At 36.4% G+C, this 19816-nt stretch overlaps 1 protein-coding gene across 1 annotated transcript in view; it reads right to left on the minus strand.

The window, feature by feature from the left end:
* LOC103600643 (serine/threonine-protein phosphatase 4 regulatory subunit 4-like) overlaps positions 1-19808 on the minus strand; it is a 53438-nt gene extending 33630 nt beyond the window's left edge. Inside the window, exons 1-2 of the mRNA XM_008584940.1 lie at positions 19602-19808; positions 17986-18059 (exon numbers count right to left, since the gene is read on the minus strand). Of these exons, the coding sequence (XP_008583162.1) occupies positions 17986-18059; positions 19602-19721 (194 nt within the window). The 5' untranslated portion in view covers positions 19722-19808. The remainder of the gene's footprint in view (positions 1-17985; positions 18060-19601) is intronic.
* Between the last annotated feature and the right edge of the window lie 8 nt (positions 19809-19816).

A 19816-nucleotide genomic window follows, 5' to 3' on the forward strand; every position in this document is an offset into this window, starting at 1 on the left:
TTTCTGGAAACAATGGAAGCCCCTCCCCATTATTTTTTTAACCAGCCTTTTCTATTCCTCCATTAACACATAGAAGTAAAAATTCTTTCAAAAACACTTTTTAAGAATACATAGATATGTTAGGCCATAGCAGGGTAAAGGGGCTAGCTAAGAAGACATACTGCCAACCCAATAAAAGAAAAACTCGGCATAGAGAACAGAACAGTAACCAACAGCTATAAAAAAGAGATAAAAGCAGGCCAAATCCCTGGCATTTTCAGGAAGAAGGGGTGACAAACCGCTATCACAGAAAGGGGAAGAGACCCAATTACTTAACGTATAGAGGACAGGTGGATTAATATGTTCAATCATTAACGAAGTATTTATTCAGGAAGTGCTGGGTGCCAGGCACTAGTTTTGGATTCTCCAACACAATCTAATAATGCTTTCTACCTAGCATAGAATTTGTCAGACAACAAAAATTGACTGAATACTCAGAGTACGAATAGAAAAAGGAATAGTATAAAATTACTCCCAGGTTTCCCTCCAGTATGATTTTAAAGATTGTCAGGCTTCAATAATAAGTGGAGGTATATGTAGATAAAAAGTAATGAATTCAGTTTTGGGTGCACTGAGTTTGAAAAGCCACCTAAACATTCCAGTTGATATATCCAGGTGGAGATACCCAGCAAGCATTCCTGGTCCAAAGTTCAGGAGAAAAGTCCAAGGCTGCAGCCACAGATTTGGAAATCATGTCACAGAGACAACGACTGAAATCTAGAGCAAATAATGTGACCCAGAAAGAGAGTCCTAAAAAATGCATTGTGGTTCCTCCAGTCTGCTCATTTGACTGACTATTACTGTAAATGAGATGCTGAATCGGAAGAAATACAAACAAATAAGTTGTAATATTTAAAAGCTCATCAGTCAATCAAAAATCAATCCATAAAGGGCCGGCCCAGTGGCGCACTGGATAGTGCGCTGCTTGGGAAGCGCGGCGGCGCTCCCGCCCGAGGGTTCGGATCCCACATACAGACCGGTTCCCGCTCACTGGCTGAGCGAGGAGGCGCGGGAGCAACGCCGAGGGTTGCAATCCCGTTGCCGGTCCCCGGTCCGGTACAGGGGCAACACTGAGGGTTGCGATCCATTGCCGGACACGGAAAAAGACAAAAAAACAAACAAACAAACAAAAAAAACCAATCCATAAAAGCTGTGTGAAATAATTATTCCTTTTCTCTAATCCTAAGGACTGGATAATATTGGCTATAACAGAATGCTAGAGTTAAAGAGAGCCTTACAAACATAATTCTCCTCCTTCACATTGTGACAATGAAGAAACCAGCATCTAGAGACTATGGAACTTGTTCAAGGTCAACCAGCTAGTTACAGTTGGGATTAAAACATCATCTCTACAAAGCAAAAATCTGATTTCTCATGGGTTCCTAAACAACTATTCATCCAAATTAATTTCACATATGTATATTTTCTTCTTTAAGAGAAAAAAACAATTTTCTCCCTGATGTCCCTTATAGCAAAAGAACTATTTAAGACATTCTTTTTCCTTTCAGCAATATATGAATCATGACTCTTCTAGTTATCCTAAAAGAAAAAAATATTTTTCAGTTTTATTGAGGTATAATTGACTAATAAAAATTGTCTATAGTCAAGATGTACAACATGATACTTTTTATTCTTTTTTACTGTAAATTGACAAATTATAATTACACATATTTATGGAGTACAAAGTTATCATGATGTTTTGATATATGTACACACTGTGAAATAATTACCACAATCGAGCTAATCAACATATCCATCACCTCACTTATTTACTTTTTTGGTTCGGTGAGAATACTTAAGATCTACTCTCTCAGCAAATTTCGAGTATACAAATGACTAAGGAAATATAATTGTTAATTACACCATATGTAATTTGGTAAGTAAGTAATTTAGGTAAGATATCTATAGGTATAGATCTTTATATATTTGCGCACACACACACATATATATATCAGGTAGGATATATATATACACATATATCCCTACACGTCAAGATTTTAATATGTTGTCAACTAGACTAGGTCCACATGTGATTTATGTGGGAATCACAAAGAAACTAAGCAGTATAATGGGACTTTTTAAATCACAACAGGTAATGATTTTTACTACAAAATATGATTTCATAAAATAACAAGTCATTCTGTTCTTATTTATAGAGTTTACCTGAATGAAACAAAAGGATTTAAACCACCACACATGTTAAAACGTGAAAAAATTTTAACAACTTAATACTTTTAAAAAATACTAATCAAAAGAATCAGAGCTGACTAGTACACCCTGATCTTCTGTTTTTTAAACTAGAAATAGTAAATATTTTTGAAGGAATGGAGAAATGTATGTATTAACCACCTGAGATACACTGATAACTGGGGTGAGCAGTAAGTTTAGTTTACAAAGTCACAGCGCAAAAAAGAATCTTGACAACTCAACTAGTGTATCTCTCTCACTTTATTGACAGAATACACAGAAGCTAAATGATGTCCTCAAGGTCACACAACTGGATACCTGCTGTGCTCTGTGGTTCTTAGCAACAGGACTAAAAGAAAAACACAAATTATATAACTCTTACTGCTTAATAATAAGAACCATAAAATTAGTCTAGAGACTGATTTTATATACATATTCCTGTATTATAAATAAGAGACTAGAGGTTAACTAATAAAATCTACCCTATTCTGGAACATTAAGAAATATTTTTCCTTCAGAAAAAGGAAGAAAGACCCATCTATTTATCCACTAGTATACCATCTATTTATCCACTAGTATACCAAAAGAAGAAATGAGTGTTTTTCAAAGTAAAAACACTGGAATTTTGACACTCTATTCCAGCAGCTTTCTGCTAATCAAGTATTTGAAAACCATCTTGACTAAATAAATGTTTATTTTTTAATGTGTAGATCAGAAAATCACAGAAATCTTGTGAATAATCCTATTTTGTAAAAGAAAGAGTTAATGTGCTTAAATTATCAGAGATGAGAAACAGGAAAAATTTTGTATACTCCCAGGTTTTTAACCTGTGACATTAAGTAGACAGTGGTGCCATTATCTGAGATAAGTGGGCAACCCACATTTGAGTAAAGATATGGAGGAAATAATAGAGCCAGCAATGCAGATATCTAAGGAAAAAGGCATTAAAAGAGGGAACAGAAAGCACAAAAGCCCTGAGGTATGTGTGTACTTGGGGTGTTTAAGTATTAGCAAATATGGCTGGAGTACACACCATACGAAGAAGGGGACAGTAGGAAATAAAATCAGAGCTGTAATGAAGAGAGCAGATCATAGAAATCTGATGAAGTACATTCTCAGACCGCAATGAAACTAAACTAGAAATCAATAACAAAAAGATATCTGGAAAATTCTTAAATATCTGGAAGTTAAACACACTTCTAAGTGACTCATGAGTCAAAGAAGAAGTCTCAAAAAAATAAAACATATATTTTTTCAACTAAATTAAAATGAAGATACAACATATCAAAATTTGTGGGATGCAGCTAAAGCAGTGCCTAAAGGGAATTTGTAGCATTCTATGCATATGTTAGAAAAGAAAAACTAAAATCAATAACCTAAACTTCTACTTTAAGAAACTAGAGAAAGAAGAGAAAACTAAGTGCAAAACAAGCAGAAAGAAGGAAATAATAAAGATTAAAACAAAAGTCAAAGAAACTAAAAACATTAGAGAAAATTAATAAAATCAAGAACTGGTTGTTTGAAAAGATCAAAAAAATCAATAGAATTCGGGGCCGGCCCGGTGGCGCACTGGATAAGTGCGCCGCTTGGGAAGCGCGGCAGTGCTCCCGCCCGAGGGTTCGGATCCCACATACAGACCGGTTCCCGCTCACTGGCTGAGCGAGGCGCGGGAGCAGCACCGAGGGTTGCAATACCGTTGCCGGTCCCCGGTCCGGTACGGGGGCAACACTGAGGGTTGCGATCCGTTGCCGGACACAGAAAAAGACAAAAGACAAAAAAAAAAAAAAAAAAAAAAAAAATCAATAGAATTCGAGATATGCTAACAAAGAAAAAAAAGTGAGAAGACACATATTACCAAATGAGGAACCAAAGAGGGATATCACTACTGATCCCACAAACATTTGAAGGATAGTGAGGGAATACTAGCATAGCATAACTTGATGCCATACATCCGATAACTTAGATGAGACAGAGTAAGTACATGAAAAATACAAACTACCAAACTTCACTCAGGAAGAAATGAACAGCCCAAATACCCCTACATCTATTAAAGAAATTTAATTTTTTATCAAAAAGTTTTCAAAAAACAAAATTTCAGGCCTGGATGATTTAATTGGTGAATTCTTCCTAATGTTTAGGGAAGGAATAATACCAATTGTACACAACCTCTTCCAGAAAATAGGAAACCACTCCTCAAATCATTTTATGAGCATTACTCTAAAACCAAAACTAGGCAAAGACATCACAAGAAAAAGACATCACAGAACACTGTACACCAATATCTCTCATTAACATAGATTATAAAATCCTCAACAAAATCCTCAGCAAACAGAGTCCAGAAATATATAAAAAGACTAATCCATCATGATCAGGCAGGATTCATTCTAAGAATGCCAGGCTGGGTCATCCAAAAATTGATAAGTATAATTCATCACACTAAAAGACTAGATTTTTTAAAAAGCCTTCGAAAGATTCAGAAAAAACATTCCACAAGAGTCAGAAAAAAACATTCAACAAGATTCAATACCCATTCATAAAAAAAAAAAAAGTCAGCAAAGTAAGAAAACTTCCTTAACTTAATATCATCTATTAAAAAACCTATAAATACATCATACTTAGTGATGAGAGATTGAATGCTTTCTCCCTAAGGTAAAGAAAGGCTGGGAAGGCCTTGCTCACCACTTCTACAGTGGAGAATCCTGGCAGATACTACCTTAACCAAGTGATCAAGATTAACATCACTGGTGATAAGTCATGTTGACAGTATATACCCCTTGATATGACGGGATGAAAAACACATTTCGCCTCTACGGTACTCTTCCCAAAAGCCCATAACCCCAATCTAATAATGAGAAAAACATCAGACAAACCCAAGTTGAGGAACATCTGCAAAATACCTGACCAGTACTCCTCAAAACTATCAAAATCATGAAAAGCGAGGAAAGACTAAAAGTGTCACAGCCAAGAGAAGACTAAGGGAACATGACAACTAAATACAATATGATATCCTGGATTAGATCCTGAAACAGAAAAAAAAGGACGTTAGTGAAAAAACTGTGAGATCCAAATAAAGTTTTCAGTTTATAGTGATGTATCAATGTTAATTTCTTAGTTTTGACAAAGGTACCATGGTTATATAAGATGTTAGCACTAGGGGAAACTGGTGAAAGGTATATAGAAACTCTCTATACTGTCTTTGCAACTTTTCTGGAAATCTAAAATTATTCCAAGGTAAAAAAGGGTTTTTTTAAAGTAAAGGGACAGAAAAAGGCATGTGAACACTACCCAAAACCAAGCTGGAGTGAGTACATTCATATCAGATAAAGTAGAATTCAAAACAAAAAATATTTCAAGGGATAATGATAAACATTACATAATGATAAATGGTCAATTCATCAAGAAAACATAACAATCCTAACTGTATATGCACTTAACTACAGAGTTACAAAATACATGAACTACTAGTAAAAAAATGTTAGATCTGAAAGGAGGAATAGATAAATCCACAATCATAGTTGGAGACTTCAACACTCTCTCTGTATATATATAATCAATAGAACAAATAGACAGGAAATATCCTTATAGAAATAGAAGACCTGAACAATACCATCAACCAACTTGACCTAACTGACTTTTATAGAACATTCTATGCAACAACAGCAGAATACACATTCTTTTCAAGTACACATAGAATATTCACCAAGATCAACAATGTTCTGGGCTATACAAAAAAACCTCAGCAAATTTAAAAGAACTAAAGTCAAAGAAAGTATGTTTTGTGAAAATTACAGAATCAAACTTTCTAGAAATCAATAGCAGAAAGATATCTGAAAAAAAATCACCAAATAATTGGAAAATTATGTGAGATACATATATATACTCCACCGATATGTGTACATCATCTTGCGTCCATCACCAGAGACACAAGAGGCACCCTCTCTTCCAACATACCCAGCCTCTCCTCTTATAAATCCTTTCTCTCTTCAAGACTGTTCACTTTTTAAGCAAATAGTTTATAACTTTATTATCAAGAGAACTTAAAAGCAAATACAGTGTATAAACATTACCAAGAGAATTTATAACCTACACAGTTTATAAACTTATTACCAAGAGAATTCCTATAATTCTAGTCCACCAGATTTCAGTCTCATTTTTCAAACTTGAATATATAGACATTTTTATGCTAGCCATAGAACTCATTCTGCTCAAAACATACTCAAACCAAATCTACAATTTGCAAAACTCTTTATTTATTATTGAAACATAATTATACATATTTGTGGGGTACAGAGCTGACTATCAATACTTGTGTACAATATCAAATCAGGATAATTAGCATATTCACCTTTACAAAACATAATCATTCTGTGTGTCCAAAAAGAAATTAAAATATTATTCAACTCCAATTTTTTTCAGTTCAGCAAAATTGAAAGGTATTTTTGGTTTGATTATAACATTATTGCATACAGTCCTTAAAGAAACACAGGCACTTTCTGAATTATGAATATCTACCTTACACATGATCCCTCTTTAGAAGGGCTCTGAAACTATTCACCTAGCCAAGGACTTTCTGCCCTACAGGCATTAGCACCATCTAGTGGGTGAAGTAAGACTGGGGTTCAACATTTATTCCTTATCATCTGTCTTGGAATCGAGAATAACCTGCTGAAGCAAAAGGAAACCTTAAATTCTATCAGGCCCAAGCTAGGATTTACAAACCAGCTGGGAGAAAGAGAGAAACAGTGCCTGAAGAATTTAGTGACTTAAATGTTAGCACACAGATAGAAGCCAGGTCCCCAGATTTTTACTCAGCAAACTGGACCCTTCTATTGTAGACTATAGCCATGTGGGGGAAAAAAATTAACCTCAACCCTTACCTTACACCACATACTACAAAATTTAACTGGAAATGGATCATTAAAATGTACAAGCTAAAACCTTAAAACTTTCAAAAGAAAACATAGGAAAAATCTTAGTGATCTAGGGTTTGCCAAAGACTTCTTAAACACAACATAAAAAGTACTAACTATAAAGAAAAAAATAAATAAATTAGACTTCATCGAAATTAAAAACCTTTACTCTTCATAAAACACTCTTACGAAAAGGCAAGCCAACAATGAAGAGAAAATATTTGCAAAGCAAATATCTAACAAATGGGCAAAAGTTTTGAAGAGATACTTCACCGAACAAGATATATGGCTGACTCATAACACATGTAAAGATGCTCAATGCCCATTGGTCATTGGGGAAATCCAAGTTATAAACACAATGATATACCACTACACACCTACTAGAATGGCTTAAAATTAAAAAGACTGATCATACCAAGTGTTATCAAGTACATGGAGCAACTTGAATGCTCATATACTGCTGGTGAAAATATAAAATGGTACAATCACTTTGGAAATAGTTTAACATTTCTTAAAAATGTTAACACACACCTTCTATATGACCCAGCCATTCTACTCCTAGATGTTTAACAGAAAGGAAAGAAATCACATGTTCACACAAAGATCTGTAAATAATATTTATAGCCACTAAGTTTGTAATAGCCAAAAACTGGAAATTACCCAAATGTTCATCAATGGATAAATGGATAAACAAGATGTGTTATATCCACAAAACAAAATTATTATCAATAATAAAAATGAGTAAACTATTGATATATGCAACATCATAAATGAACTTCAAAATAATTACATGAGTGAAGGAAGCCAGACAAAAGAGTATAGAAACTATAAAATTCATTTCCGTAAAATTCTAAAAACTGCAAACTAATCTATAGAAACAGAAAGGAGAACACTGGTTGCCTGAAGTGGGAGAGGGGCTTAGAGGAAGAAGAAAGGGATGACAAAGAGGCACGCAGTAACCTTGGGGAGTGATGGATATGTTCATAATCTGAATTGTGACGACAGTTTTACAAGTGTATAGACATATATGTCAAAATTCATCAAATTGGGGACCGGCCCGGTGGCGCACTGCTACAGTGCGCCGCTTGGGAGTGCGGCAGCGCTCCCACTGAGGGTTCGGATCCCACATACAGACCAGTTCCCGCTCACAGGCTGAGCGAGGTGCGGGTGCAACACTGAGGGTTGCAATCCCGTTGCCGGTCCCGGTCCGGTACGGGCGCGACACTGAGGGTTGTGATCCGTTGCCGGACACGACAAAACACAAAAAGGAAAAAAAAAAAAAATTCATCAAATTGTACAGTTTAAATACATGCAATTTATTAGATTTCAATTGTATCTCAATAAAGCTGTAAAAAGTGAAAAAATATATACTCACCATATGACCCAGCATTCTATTTTTAGGCATTTATCCAAGAGATATGAAAACATTTATCTGCATTCTAGAAAAGGCAAAATTAATCTGTAGTGACAAAAAGCAGATCAATGGTTGCCCAGGGTTGAGGTAGGTAGTTAACTGCAAAGGAACACCAATGACTTTTGGGGGATGATGAAAATGTTCTATATTTTGACTGGAGTACTGGTTATACACATGTATCCATTTGTTAAAACTTATCAAATTAAATACTTATTTAAATTATGCCTCAATAAAATTATTTTCCAAAAATGGCATGAGGGAATAGGTTTTGATGGCTCGAATTTAAAAAACTAATCATCTGGTGAGAAAACTTTATAATAACATGAAGTTTCTAGATGGGAATTTTCCTATATATCCAAAGTAAAATATGTTCTGAATTGCAAACAGACTATTCAAAAGAACAATAACAATTATCCTTTATTGAACACAACTCTGTACCAAGCATTGTGCTCTCTGCATACACTTCCTCTAATCTTCTCAACAATCCTACAATGTAGAAATTATTGTTTCCATTTTATTTCTCCATAGGAGACTTGGGTTCAAAGAAGATAAGCAACCAAGACCCCTCACTAAGTAAATGAGCAAGACTTGGCCTTCAAGAATAAATCTGGGTCTGTCTTAATATAAAGTATTTCCAACACAACATACTGACTCTCAATGCCCAACATTCTTGTTAATTGAGGATGACCTCTATTCTATTGAAATTTAAGAAAAATGCATTTGCTTTCTTAAACAAGTACCTCCTTGATTACAAATATCTGCTGGTACAATGTCATTCATTCCCCAGGAGATGCCAAGCACATAAGTACTCAACAAGTTACTTCATATGTTTTAACCTAAAGTCATAAGATTTATTGTAAAGCAACTACTAGTTGCAATTCAAATCTTTTCCATTATTAATATCTCTGGAGGGGAAGTTACATTGTAAGACACATCTATAAACAAGGTTTTAATCGATTTTGCAATTATTTCAAACATGATTATCACATACCACTATTCTATAAGTACAAGCCAAAAAGTGGTGACTATAAAGATCTAAGTCTGAACATTTTCTCCATGCCTCCCAAATCTAATGGCCAACACAGTCAACTGTAATAACCAAAATATACAAGTTGAAAGATATACAGATTTGAAAGATCATTGGACCTTATTCAATGGTTTAATTCCCTTCCTGAAACCTTAATTCTAGGACAGCTATGATTTTTACCATTTGGTTCAGTCAGTACTTTAATTCTTAATGTGAATACTAAGAAACCACTGCACAATTCACCTTAACAAGACTTGGAGTCAAGCAATACAATTCCCACTTTTCTGGAGAACTAGATAGCTATGATTTCAGACAAAACTCAACCTCCCTGTGTCTCACTTAACTACTTCCCAAGAGAGTTGGTATAAGTTAATTGTTCATGAAAATAAATATATATACACACATACATATACATTTATAATACACATAAATGTTATAATATGGTTACATTGTAGTTAACATAACTTAACCCATACATTATACAGACCTGTATAAATCATTCATTTCAGTATTATTGTATAGATATATTTTATTTTATAGATATGTTTTAATATATTGTATGATTTTATATTATAAAATATTATTTTATTGTAGAAATTCATAGGTATTTTAACTAAGTAATCAAACAGCTATATTTACAAGATGAAAACTTTGCTCAACTCTCATAATCACATCATGTTATTAAGCTCCAGGTCTTTTCAATGACATTATATGGGTCATTTTTACATTGATAAAAATAGTTTACTTTTTATTTTAAAGCTTTTCCTACAGATCTCATGAGAGCATTCTGCTTTCTACTGATGTCACAGAGACAGTCTTCTAAAGCTTCAGTAAGTAGGAAAAAAGAAACAGATGCCTCCCATGGTTGATCTCATAACAAAAGACAAGTGAAAGGAGATGGGAAATAATCTCCAAACCCCTTATATTCAGAAACCTAGTACTTTTCCAAAACAGGGAATTCAAGATTTGACAAGGATTAAGTAATCTGGCTTTAGCAATAATGGGATATATACAGCTGGAATCCATTATATACTCCTAATATGTGAGACAGTGATCCCTCTGTCCTAAATTTAAAAGAAAAAAAAAAAAGATGCCTGCAATTTCTATGTAGAAAGACAAATCATTTGTACATCATATTCAATTCACAGAGGATGACAACTTAAGAAATTTTTTTAAATAGGACCTCTTGGAATCATTAAAAGTATAGGGACTGGGGGTGGCACTCCCAGAAACAGGTAAAGGACTCCAACATCTACTTTCTCTTTCTCAAAGAAAACCTAATACATAAAATGCCTCATCTCCTAAAAGACCACCTTACAACAGAGAGTCTTCTAGCCAACAGTTTAGCAGTATAAACACTAATTGTAAAAACCTGTAGAAACTCTCCTTCTTGTAAGGAAAGAAAAAAAAGCTAGATGATGTAAGTAAATCATGCAGAAACATCTGAAGGCAATTAACTAGGTAGCTCTACTGATAAGCTAGAAATTATGTACCAGAAAGTTTATCACTTTTGTTTCCTAAAAATATAGACTGAGACCACCCATACACTGCTGGCAGAAGTATAAACTGGTAAAAGCATTTTAGAAAACTGTTTAGCAGTATCTTTTAAGCTGGACATATGCATATGCTATGACCAATAATTCTACTTCTAAAAAGTCACCTAAAAAAATGTGTACATGTATTCACCAAGAGACTTGTACATGAATGTTAATAATGCATTATTCATAAAAGCCAAAAACTAGAAACAACACAAATGTCCATCAAAAGTAGAATGAATAGTGGTATATTCTTATAATGTAATACAGTACAGCAATGAGAGTGAATAATCTAGTGTTCCATACAACGATATAGATAGATCTCTTTTTTAAAATGTAGAGCAAAAGAAGCTAGACACAAAGAGTACATACTGTGGCTCATACAATATAAAGTTCAAAGTCAGGCAAATTAATCTATGGTATTAGAAGTCAGGAGAGTAGCAACCCTTTGCAGGGAGTGGGGAGGCCTGGGACAAGAGTACAAGAAAGGCTACTAGGCCATATTAATAGATAATGTTCTATTTCTTAATCTGGATGCTGGTTACACGAGTGTGTTTACTTGTGAAAACTCAACCAGCTGTATATTTATGATTTGTACACATTTCTGCATATATTCAATGTTTGCTTTTGAAGAACAAAGAAAACATGCTTATTAGAGTACCTCTTTAAGTGAGATTTCAAATTCATTAATTTCTTTTTTACATATATAAAGGCAAAGGAAGAACAGATCAGACCATGGGACCAAATTCAATGGAGAGACAAAAGAGCATTATCAAGATAAAGCAAGATCATCACAGAACATGCTTTGAAAAGAGATAGTATCTCTCTCAAAGATGCATTTGAGGTGTTAAAAGACATCAAAAGACTCACCCAATTAAGCAACCCTGTCTACTCCCTTTCCAATGGCAAACTAAAAGTTCATAGCTAATAGGCTACTCTTTAGAATGTCCACAGACTTCCACTCTCACTAGTAGAGTTGTAACCAAGAGTCAGCTGAGTTTTCTCCAGACTAGCCAATCTCAATTTCACTTGCTATTGCAACTGCATAATTTAGTTAAATATTACATAAATATGTGAATACAAAAAGAGTTATTTCTATGAAAACTAAGTTTGAAAGTTTTAGAAAAACTCAATAAAGATAAGTTGCCAAAGAAAATTGCTATTGAAGTAGGGAAGAACGAGACAACTTTAAAAGACAAGTAGAAAATCATAAAAACCTAGAACCATTCATTAGCATATTTAAATTCTTACTTTAAAAAAACCTGAAATTGACATTGTAAATGTATTATAAGGGTGATTTATGCAAGAAAGAGGATTCTGAACTGTAATCAGCAGACCCATACTCAAAGAAAAGGTCATAGCTCTATATCAAAAGACTGGCCAATAAAAGACATTTTTATTTGTTTTACATTAAAATAAAATGTTAAAGGTATGTATCATTTTTATGATTCCCACTTTAACCAATTATTGGATTACCTAATCAACTATCCATTCCAATTATCTATTTAATCCCTCTCCTGTATATCACTAAAGAAACCTGGGCACACAAAAGTAGCCATTCATGGCCAGGCACATACACAAACGTTCATGTGTTCTCTTGCACTCTCATATACACACACACACACACACACACACACACACACACACACACACACACACCCCATGCTTCACTGGAACAGTACTAAAAGGCAAAAGGCATCAAAAATAGTTATAAAGATAATAATGAAAGTAAAACAATATGGGAAAACAGAAGACCTTAAAAACAAGGGCATACAAAGTAGTTTTACATGCAACTTTTCACTTCTCAATAGCAAACAGAGTAAGTATTTTGAAAGATAAAACAATTAAAAGCTATCCAAGGAGCAAGCTAATCACTGGAGTTATTCCTCACTGATTCATTGCTACCCCATTCTAGTCCTGGAAGTGAGAAGAGGTATGCCAGAATTCCCAGATGTGAGTAGTTATAGCCATAATGTACAGCATTTTTGTTTATTTCCACAGATTTGGCTGCAGAAATCTCACTCTGTCATATCACTAGGGGGCACACTTACTCTTAAAAAAAAATGGGGAAAAAAAGGGGAAAACGTTCCTAATGATGTACTTTATCTGACTGTCACTAGAAGGCAAAGTACAAAATGTTTTAAAATTCACAGCACAATAAGCAATATAAAAGTAAGGTACGTTAACCAATCAACACATTTAATACATAATATAAATAGTTAATATTGCTTAAGGTAAGGTCATTTAGTAAGAGAATATAAATCAAAAGGCTGACTATTATCACTCAGTTAAAAATGCTTAATTATAATTTGTGAAGATTCTGGTTTCTGATAAATACTATTAGCAAAGGAAGTTAATGGATATCTATCACAAACTTCTGTTGATATACTTTACTTGCCTATTACCTTATTAAATTATTGAAGGCAAAATTAATAGCATTATCCCTTTAAAAGTTTGAAATGTAACTTTAGCATCTAAATAGCAATGAAATAGGGAAAGGGGAAAGGAGACAAAGGAAATTAACATTAATTGGGTACAGGAGCAGAGGGTGCCAAGTCCTCCACACAAATACAAACACTCTGGGAAACAGAATTATTATTTCCATTTTACAGATGAGAAAACCAGAGCTTAAAAACCATAAGACTTTTCTATGGCCACACAGATAATAAATTGTACAGAAGGATATAACCTAAATCTGCCTGATTCTATTGCCCACTATACCAAAAAAAAAAAAAAAAATCAGAAGTTGCTTAATTCAACTGGCATTTTGTCCATCTTAAATATGCTTCATTCCTTTATGAGGTATATATTTATACCACAAGAAAGAACCAAAACAACAACAACATAAAATATGGCTTGTCCTCCAAGACCTTACAATCTATTAAAGAAAATGTAGAGCCGACCCTGTGGCTCACTCTGGAGAGTGAGGCGCTGGGAGCGCAGCGACGCTCCCGCAGCGGGTTCGGATCCTATATAGGGATGGCCGGTGTGCTCACTGGCTGAGCGCAGTGCGGGCAACACCAAGCCAAGGGTTGCGATCCCCTTACCGGTCACAAAAAAAAAAAAAAGAAAAGAAAAGAAAATGTACACACACATACAAGAAAGGTAAAGCAGTGGTTATCTGCCAGTTGAGGGATGCAGCCATTAAGTAATATGGGCGATCAGAGAAGCCTGGGATCCATGTGGCTTCAGCAGTTAGGGACTTATGGAGAATGCAAAATTACAGCTGGATCCTGGGGATGGTAAATGCTGGATAGGTACAACAAAGGGTATTCTAGAATGGGGAAAAGCAAAGTTAAGGATGAATACAATGTATCTGAGTAACAGTGAAGAGGCCAGCAAGATAGCTTCAAAGAATAAGGATTGAGTGGCAACAACCCAAGTGTCCATCAACTGAACAAATAAACAAAACGTGCTATATCCAGAAAAAGGGATACTTATTCGGCGATAAAAAGGAATAAAGTAGTGATACATGCTACAACATGAATGCACCTTGAAATCATTACGCTAAGTGAAAGAAGTCAATGAGAAAAGGCCACATATTGTATTATCCCATTTATAGGAATGTACAGAATAGACAAATCCATTGAGATAGAAAACAGATCAGTGGTTCCTAAAGGCTGGGAGGATTAGGAAGTGAGGAGTAATTGCTAGTAGTACAGAGTTTACTTTGGGGGGAGATGAAAATGTTCTAAAATTGACTGTGGTAATGGTTGCACAATTCTGCAAATACACTGAAACCCACTGAACTGTACACTTTAAATGGGTGGACTATATGGAATATAAATTATATCTCAATAAAGCTGTAAAGAAAAAGTGACAGACTAATGGGACATCACCTTGCACAACTAAGGAGTTTCTTATGGAGAATTCTGAATGCCACTAAGGGTCTGGAATTTATCTGGTAGGCAATTAGAGATATATGAGTAAAGATTTACTTAATGAAAGCACTTCAAACATACTTACAACTCTTCTCTAATACACTTATTTGCAGTTTAAGTATATTCCTAAAATAATGCCAAAATCACGAAGGAGAGATCAAGAAAAAGATGCTGTGATATGATTTTGACTAACAGACAAGCTGTGACTATTAGGAAAGTTGTTTTGCTTCAGTGCTAAATGCCACAGATGGGTATATCAGCATCATATTTATGCAAAACCACAAATTCATCTGTGTCAAATCTTCAAATACCATAATGTTCTAAACTTAATTGTAAAAATAGCATTAATAATTGACCTGTCATATTTTAGGATAAAAAAATGAGCAGTGTAATTTGTTTTTCGTTGGATAATGGTACTCTGTATACAAGAATACTACCAAAAGCTCGTGGAAAGACAGAATATGAACCCTTCCATGAACTGTTTGAAGACCTTTCATATAATGCTTTTTGTTAGATACTGGATTCAATTTAAATGCTATCAGAACCTCTACTAATATAAAGCATTTCCTACTGTTGCTTACATATTTGACTCTAAACTTAACTATATTTCAAAATGCTTTTAAAATACAAAATAGAACTAAAGAAACAAATCTGACACACAAAAGCAGAGAGCAAATATATATATTTATATATATATATATATATATAAATGAATATTAAATATCCAATACTGAGGAATAGGTAAAGCACTCTAAAATAAGCCTGAAAGTCATCAACAAAATAAGCCTGAAAATCATCAACAGAGGAAGAAAACAGAAATCTGTATTAGGTACTATAGCACTGAAAAGTACAAATTTTTAAAAAAGGGAATAAATTACATTTAAAACAGAAAGCTCAATACACACAAGCAGATGGGGAAGCTTTTAACAGAGGCAAAGTTTTGAACATGTCTATGAGACAATCCCACTCCCTCCCCTGAACTCCAGGGAAGAAAGAACCTTTCAGACAGTCCTGCCATTATCCCTCCAGAAGTTGGCCTAAAGGTGAAATCCCACTTTCCCCCAGGAGGTGGTGAAATGGTAAGAATACAAAAGAAGAATTCAGCTGGAAAAACCATACACAACCAAATTAGTGTTCCCCTTTTGAGTCACCTTGCAAATCTCCTTCAAGGTATGTGAACCACAAGAAACTGAAGGAGATATCAGATCTCTTTTAAAACCCACTTGTCTAAGAATGAGAGGGCCCATGTGTCTCTACAAGGGCTTTGTAACTTCCAGAACTGGGCAAAACTTATACTCTGTGTCAGAAATAGAGACAACTTATACGACCTGGTTTGCTAACAAACAAAAGCAAAGTATAAAACAAATAAGCTTTCCTTTAAAAAGAAGCCTTATCACTGATATCTAGAATAAGGTGTCTGCTATCACAAGTAAGTAGAGCAAGACTCTCCATTTCCTAATTGTAAAATAGTGTTTACAATTAGGAAAAGAATTACTAAAGAAAAGAATTCAGTAGAAATAAGTATGCCAAAATCATATTTCAAAATATGAGCTTTTTTCAAATCATTAGTGACTGTATGTCAAAAAAAAAAAATATCCAATCTTTCATCAATTATCTACTTCGAGTAAAAGAATTGTGGGAAGAGGCAAATATTGACAACTATTGTTTATCATATTAAACAGGTTAATTATTAAGAAATAAAGTACTTGAAATACAATAAAATATCAAAATGGGTTAAAAGTTGGATTAGCCTCTAAGCAAACACCAAAAACACACACTGTTAACTGACACATAAATAAAAGTTTTCTTTTAGATAAATAGGTAGAAATGATGAGAGCATGCCACCACAAATGACCAAAACGGAGGAAAAATAACATTAACATAAAATCTAAGATCCAGAAACATTTTTAAATGATGGAGTTATTGAAAGAAATGGTTAATGGTAAGCATGCTGATAGTCTGACTAAAGTAAGAAAAGAAATTCAAGATCTAGTAAGGCTAAAGAATAATTAAGAAAATGGAAGTCCTGGAGAGGGAATTTTCATTATAGGATCATTCAGTGAGTAACATGGGACTGGAAACATGATCTATAAACAAGAAAGGAGAACAAGAAGGCTGCCAGTACCTGAAACTGGCACTGAGCTAAGGAAACAGGATGGCAAACATCCTAGGAGGTAAATAACATCAGTTTTGAAAATCTGATTCTGAAAAACAAAAAGTGAGGACTAATTTTGCCAAAAGAAGAAAAAAATGTTGTACAAGTTAAAGAAAAATTTTAGGGTAAATATATACAAAATACCCCAGGAAATTCTATTTCTGAAGTATTTTCATCAATATGTTCATTACTGTTCACTGTATTAGTTTTTAAGAAGCTAAATCTACAACACAATTTTTAAAATAGCTCAGAGAAATCTTGAAAATATCTGCATAACCATGTGCCTTAAGCAATTGTGTAGCACTTGTGAGGTGGTTTGAAACTTAAATGAGAGTAGATTCAATTAAATTTAAAACCTCTCAGGCAAAATTATAAAGCTCACATAGCAAAAGTAATATAAACAGGATATCCTGAGCAGCAAATTGAACTACCGTATTTGTGGATTTTTTTCTTTATAGTAAGTGGCACACAATGTTCATACTCTATGATGAAAAAATTAATCACTGGATACTCTTAAGTCTCATCTAAACTTACTGAATCTTATGTGAGAAAAACCAAAGCCAGAAAAGAAAAAAAGGATGAGGTTCAACTCAAACCGTTAGTTCTGCTCCTCTTCCTCCAAGCAATTTTCTATTAGTTAGGTATCTTATTTGATTTCAGTTCTCAAATCCATAAATCCATACCTAAATCTAATTCACAACATAATTAAGTGTTATGAACGCTATGTTTATATGGTTAAGTGAATCTGAACATAACCCTAATATGACATTTCAGAAAGCATTCACCCATGCTGCCACAGGGAAAGAGGAAGAATTTCACAGAAAGACTCGGAAATACCTGAGCAGATAAACAGCCCTTTCAATATCACTGAGGTCTTCATCAACTGTCAATCTTTCTATTTCCTCTGGTGTCTGTCAAGTGTAAAATACAAATTATGCACACAAACATAGGGTCAGTCTTTCCCACCCCACCCCTCCAGTGACCCTTTATGAGTATAGACTAATAAAAAAGTGTCACAATTAAACAATTAACAATGAAAACTTTCAAGGTTCTAAGGATTCTAGTTGACATCAACCACAGAAGTCTCTAATTGGGTGGTCGAGTTTTGGGAGATTTTTTTTTTTTTTTTTTTTTTTTTGGTTTTACTCTTGTAGCTTCTAGACTGCAGCTTGAGTTGAGAATCATATCGTGGCTTCAAAGCCTTGCTGAAATCAATTTCATACGCATAAATTATTTATATATATGCATATATATATACACACACACATAAACACACTTTTTCATCTCAAATACCCCAAGTCTGTTTCTCCAGCATTTTCCACCCCAGGATATGCTAAAAGCGGGGTGGACGAGACTGCAACCAAGTAGGAATGAAAAGGACGAGGTCTGGAGTGGGGGGAGGGAAGGGAATCAACTGGGGCTGGAAGGAAATCAAAGCTTTGAGATACTGCGGTGGGAGTGAGAAGAACTAAAGAAGCTATTAGGAGAATGGCCAGGGGAGAAAGGGCAGGGGGGTCCCCTTGAACTAGGTTTGCCAGCAGTGAGGGTTGGAGACCCGGGAGGATCGGAGGAAGATGACTCTGCGGGGTGGGGAGCAAGTGGGGGTGGGGGGAGCAAGCTGAAGGTTGACTCCCTCAAGGGGGTTGGGGAGCAGGGTCCAGCGAGAGTCCTGGAGGGGCTGGGAGGAAAGGACGTGTGATGACTCGAGATGGGGGCAAAGGGTCAAGAGGGCTTGAAAGACAGGGACCGGGACGACGATGAGAATGGGTGCTGGCTGGGAGGGGAAAGGAGGTCGGGATGCCCTGGGGAGCACAGGGACCCTAGCTTGATCCGATTTGGGGACGGGAGGCGGGGAGGGTAGGAGGTGGAGACGGGGGTTGAAAGGATAGAACCTGGAGTGTCTCCGGAGAGGTGGGGGGAGTCGGGGCCGTGTGGACGGAGGCTGGGCCTGGGGCCAGAACCGGGGTGACACCAGGGGGCCGGGACGGGAGGGGGGTGCTACTCAGGAAAGGACAGGGAGAAGCGGGCTGCGGCTGCGAGGGGCAGCTCCTGCAGGAGGCGGGAGGAAGGGGGGCCGCAACTGAGGGGCCACGGCTGCCCGAAGGGAAGGACGCTGGGGCCGGCCCGATGACAGCGGCTCGGCCATTCCCGGGGCTGGGCCGGGGGGACAAGGACGCCTCCCCGGCGGTAGAGCCAGAGGCCCGTCCCTCGGGGATGGGTATCCCGACTGGGAGAACCCGAGGCGCGTCGAGGAAGGGGCCCTGGGAGGAGCCAGCTTAGAGTGACACGGCGACCGAGGTCTAGAGGGGGACTGAGGGGCCGGTCCGACTCGAAGAGGGTCCCGGGCCGCCTCGGGGAGGGGACCGTGACGGGGTGGGGCGGGGGTCGGCGTCGGGCTGCTCGGGGACAGTCGGCCGGGCGTCCTGAGGGCAGTTTTTCCCCCCGGGGCGCACCTTGAGGCACCGGCGGACCGGCCTCTCGATGATGGTGAGCTCCTGCAGATCCTCCATGTAACCGAACAGGCTGTTGTGACTGAACTCCATCGCGGCGGCGGCGGGCGGCGGCGGATGCATGGACTGCCGGGCCCCCTCGCCGCGGGCCGGAGCGGTCCCGGGATGCCGGACGCGCGCAGCCCCGCAGCCGCCCACCAGCAGGACTTTCTCCCGCT

Source organism: Galeopterus variegatus, unplaced genomic scaffold (assembly GCF_000696425.1).
Source record: "Galeopterus variegatus unplaced genomic scaffold, G_variegatus-3.0.2 Scaffold3411, whole genome shotgun sequence".
Lineage (NCBI taxonomy): Eukaryota > Metazoa > Chordata > Mammalia > Dermoptera > Cynocephalidae > Galeopterus > Galeopterus variegatus.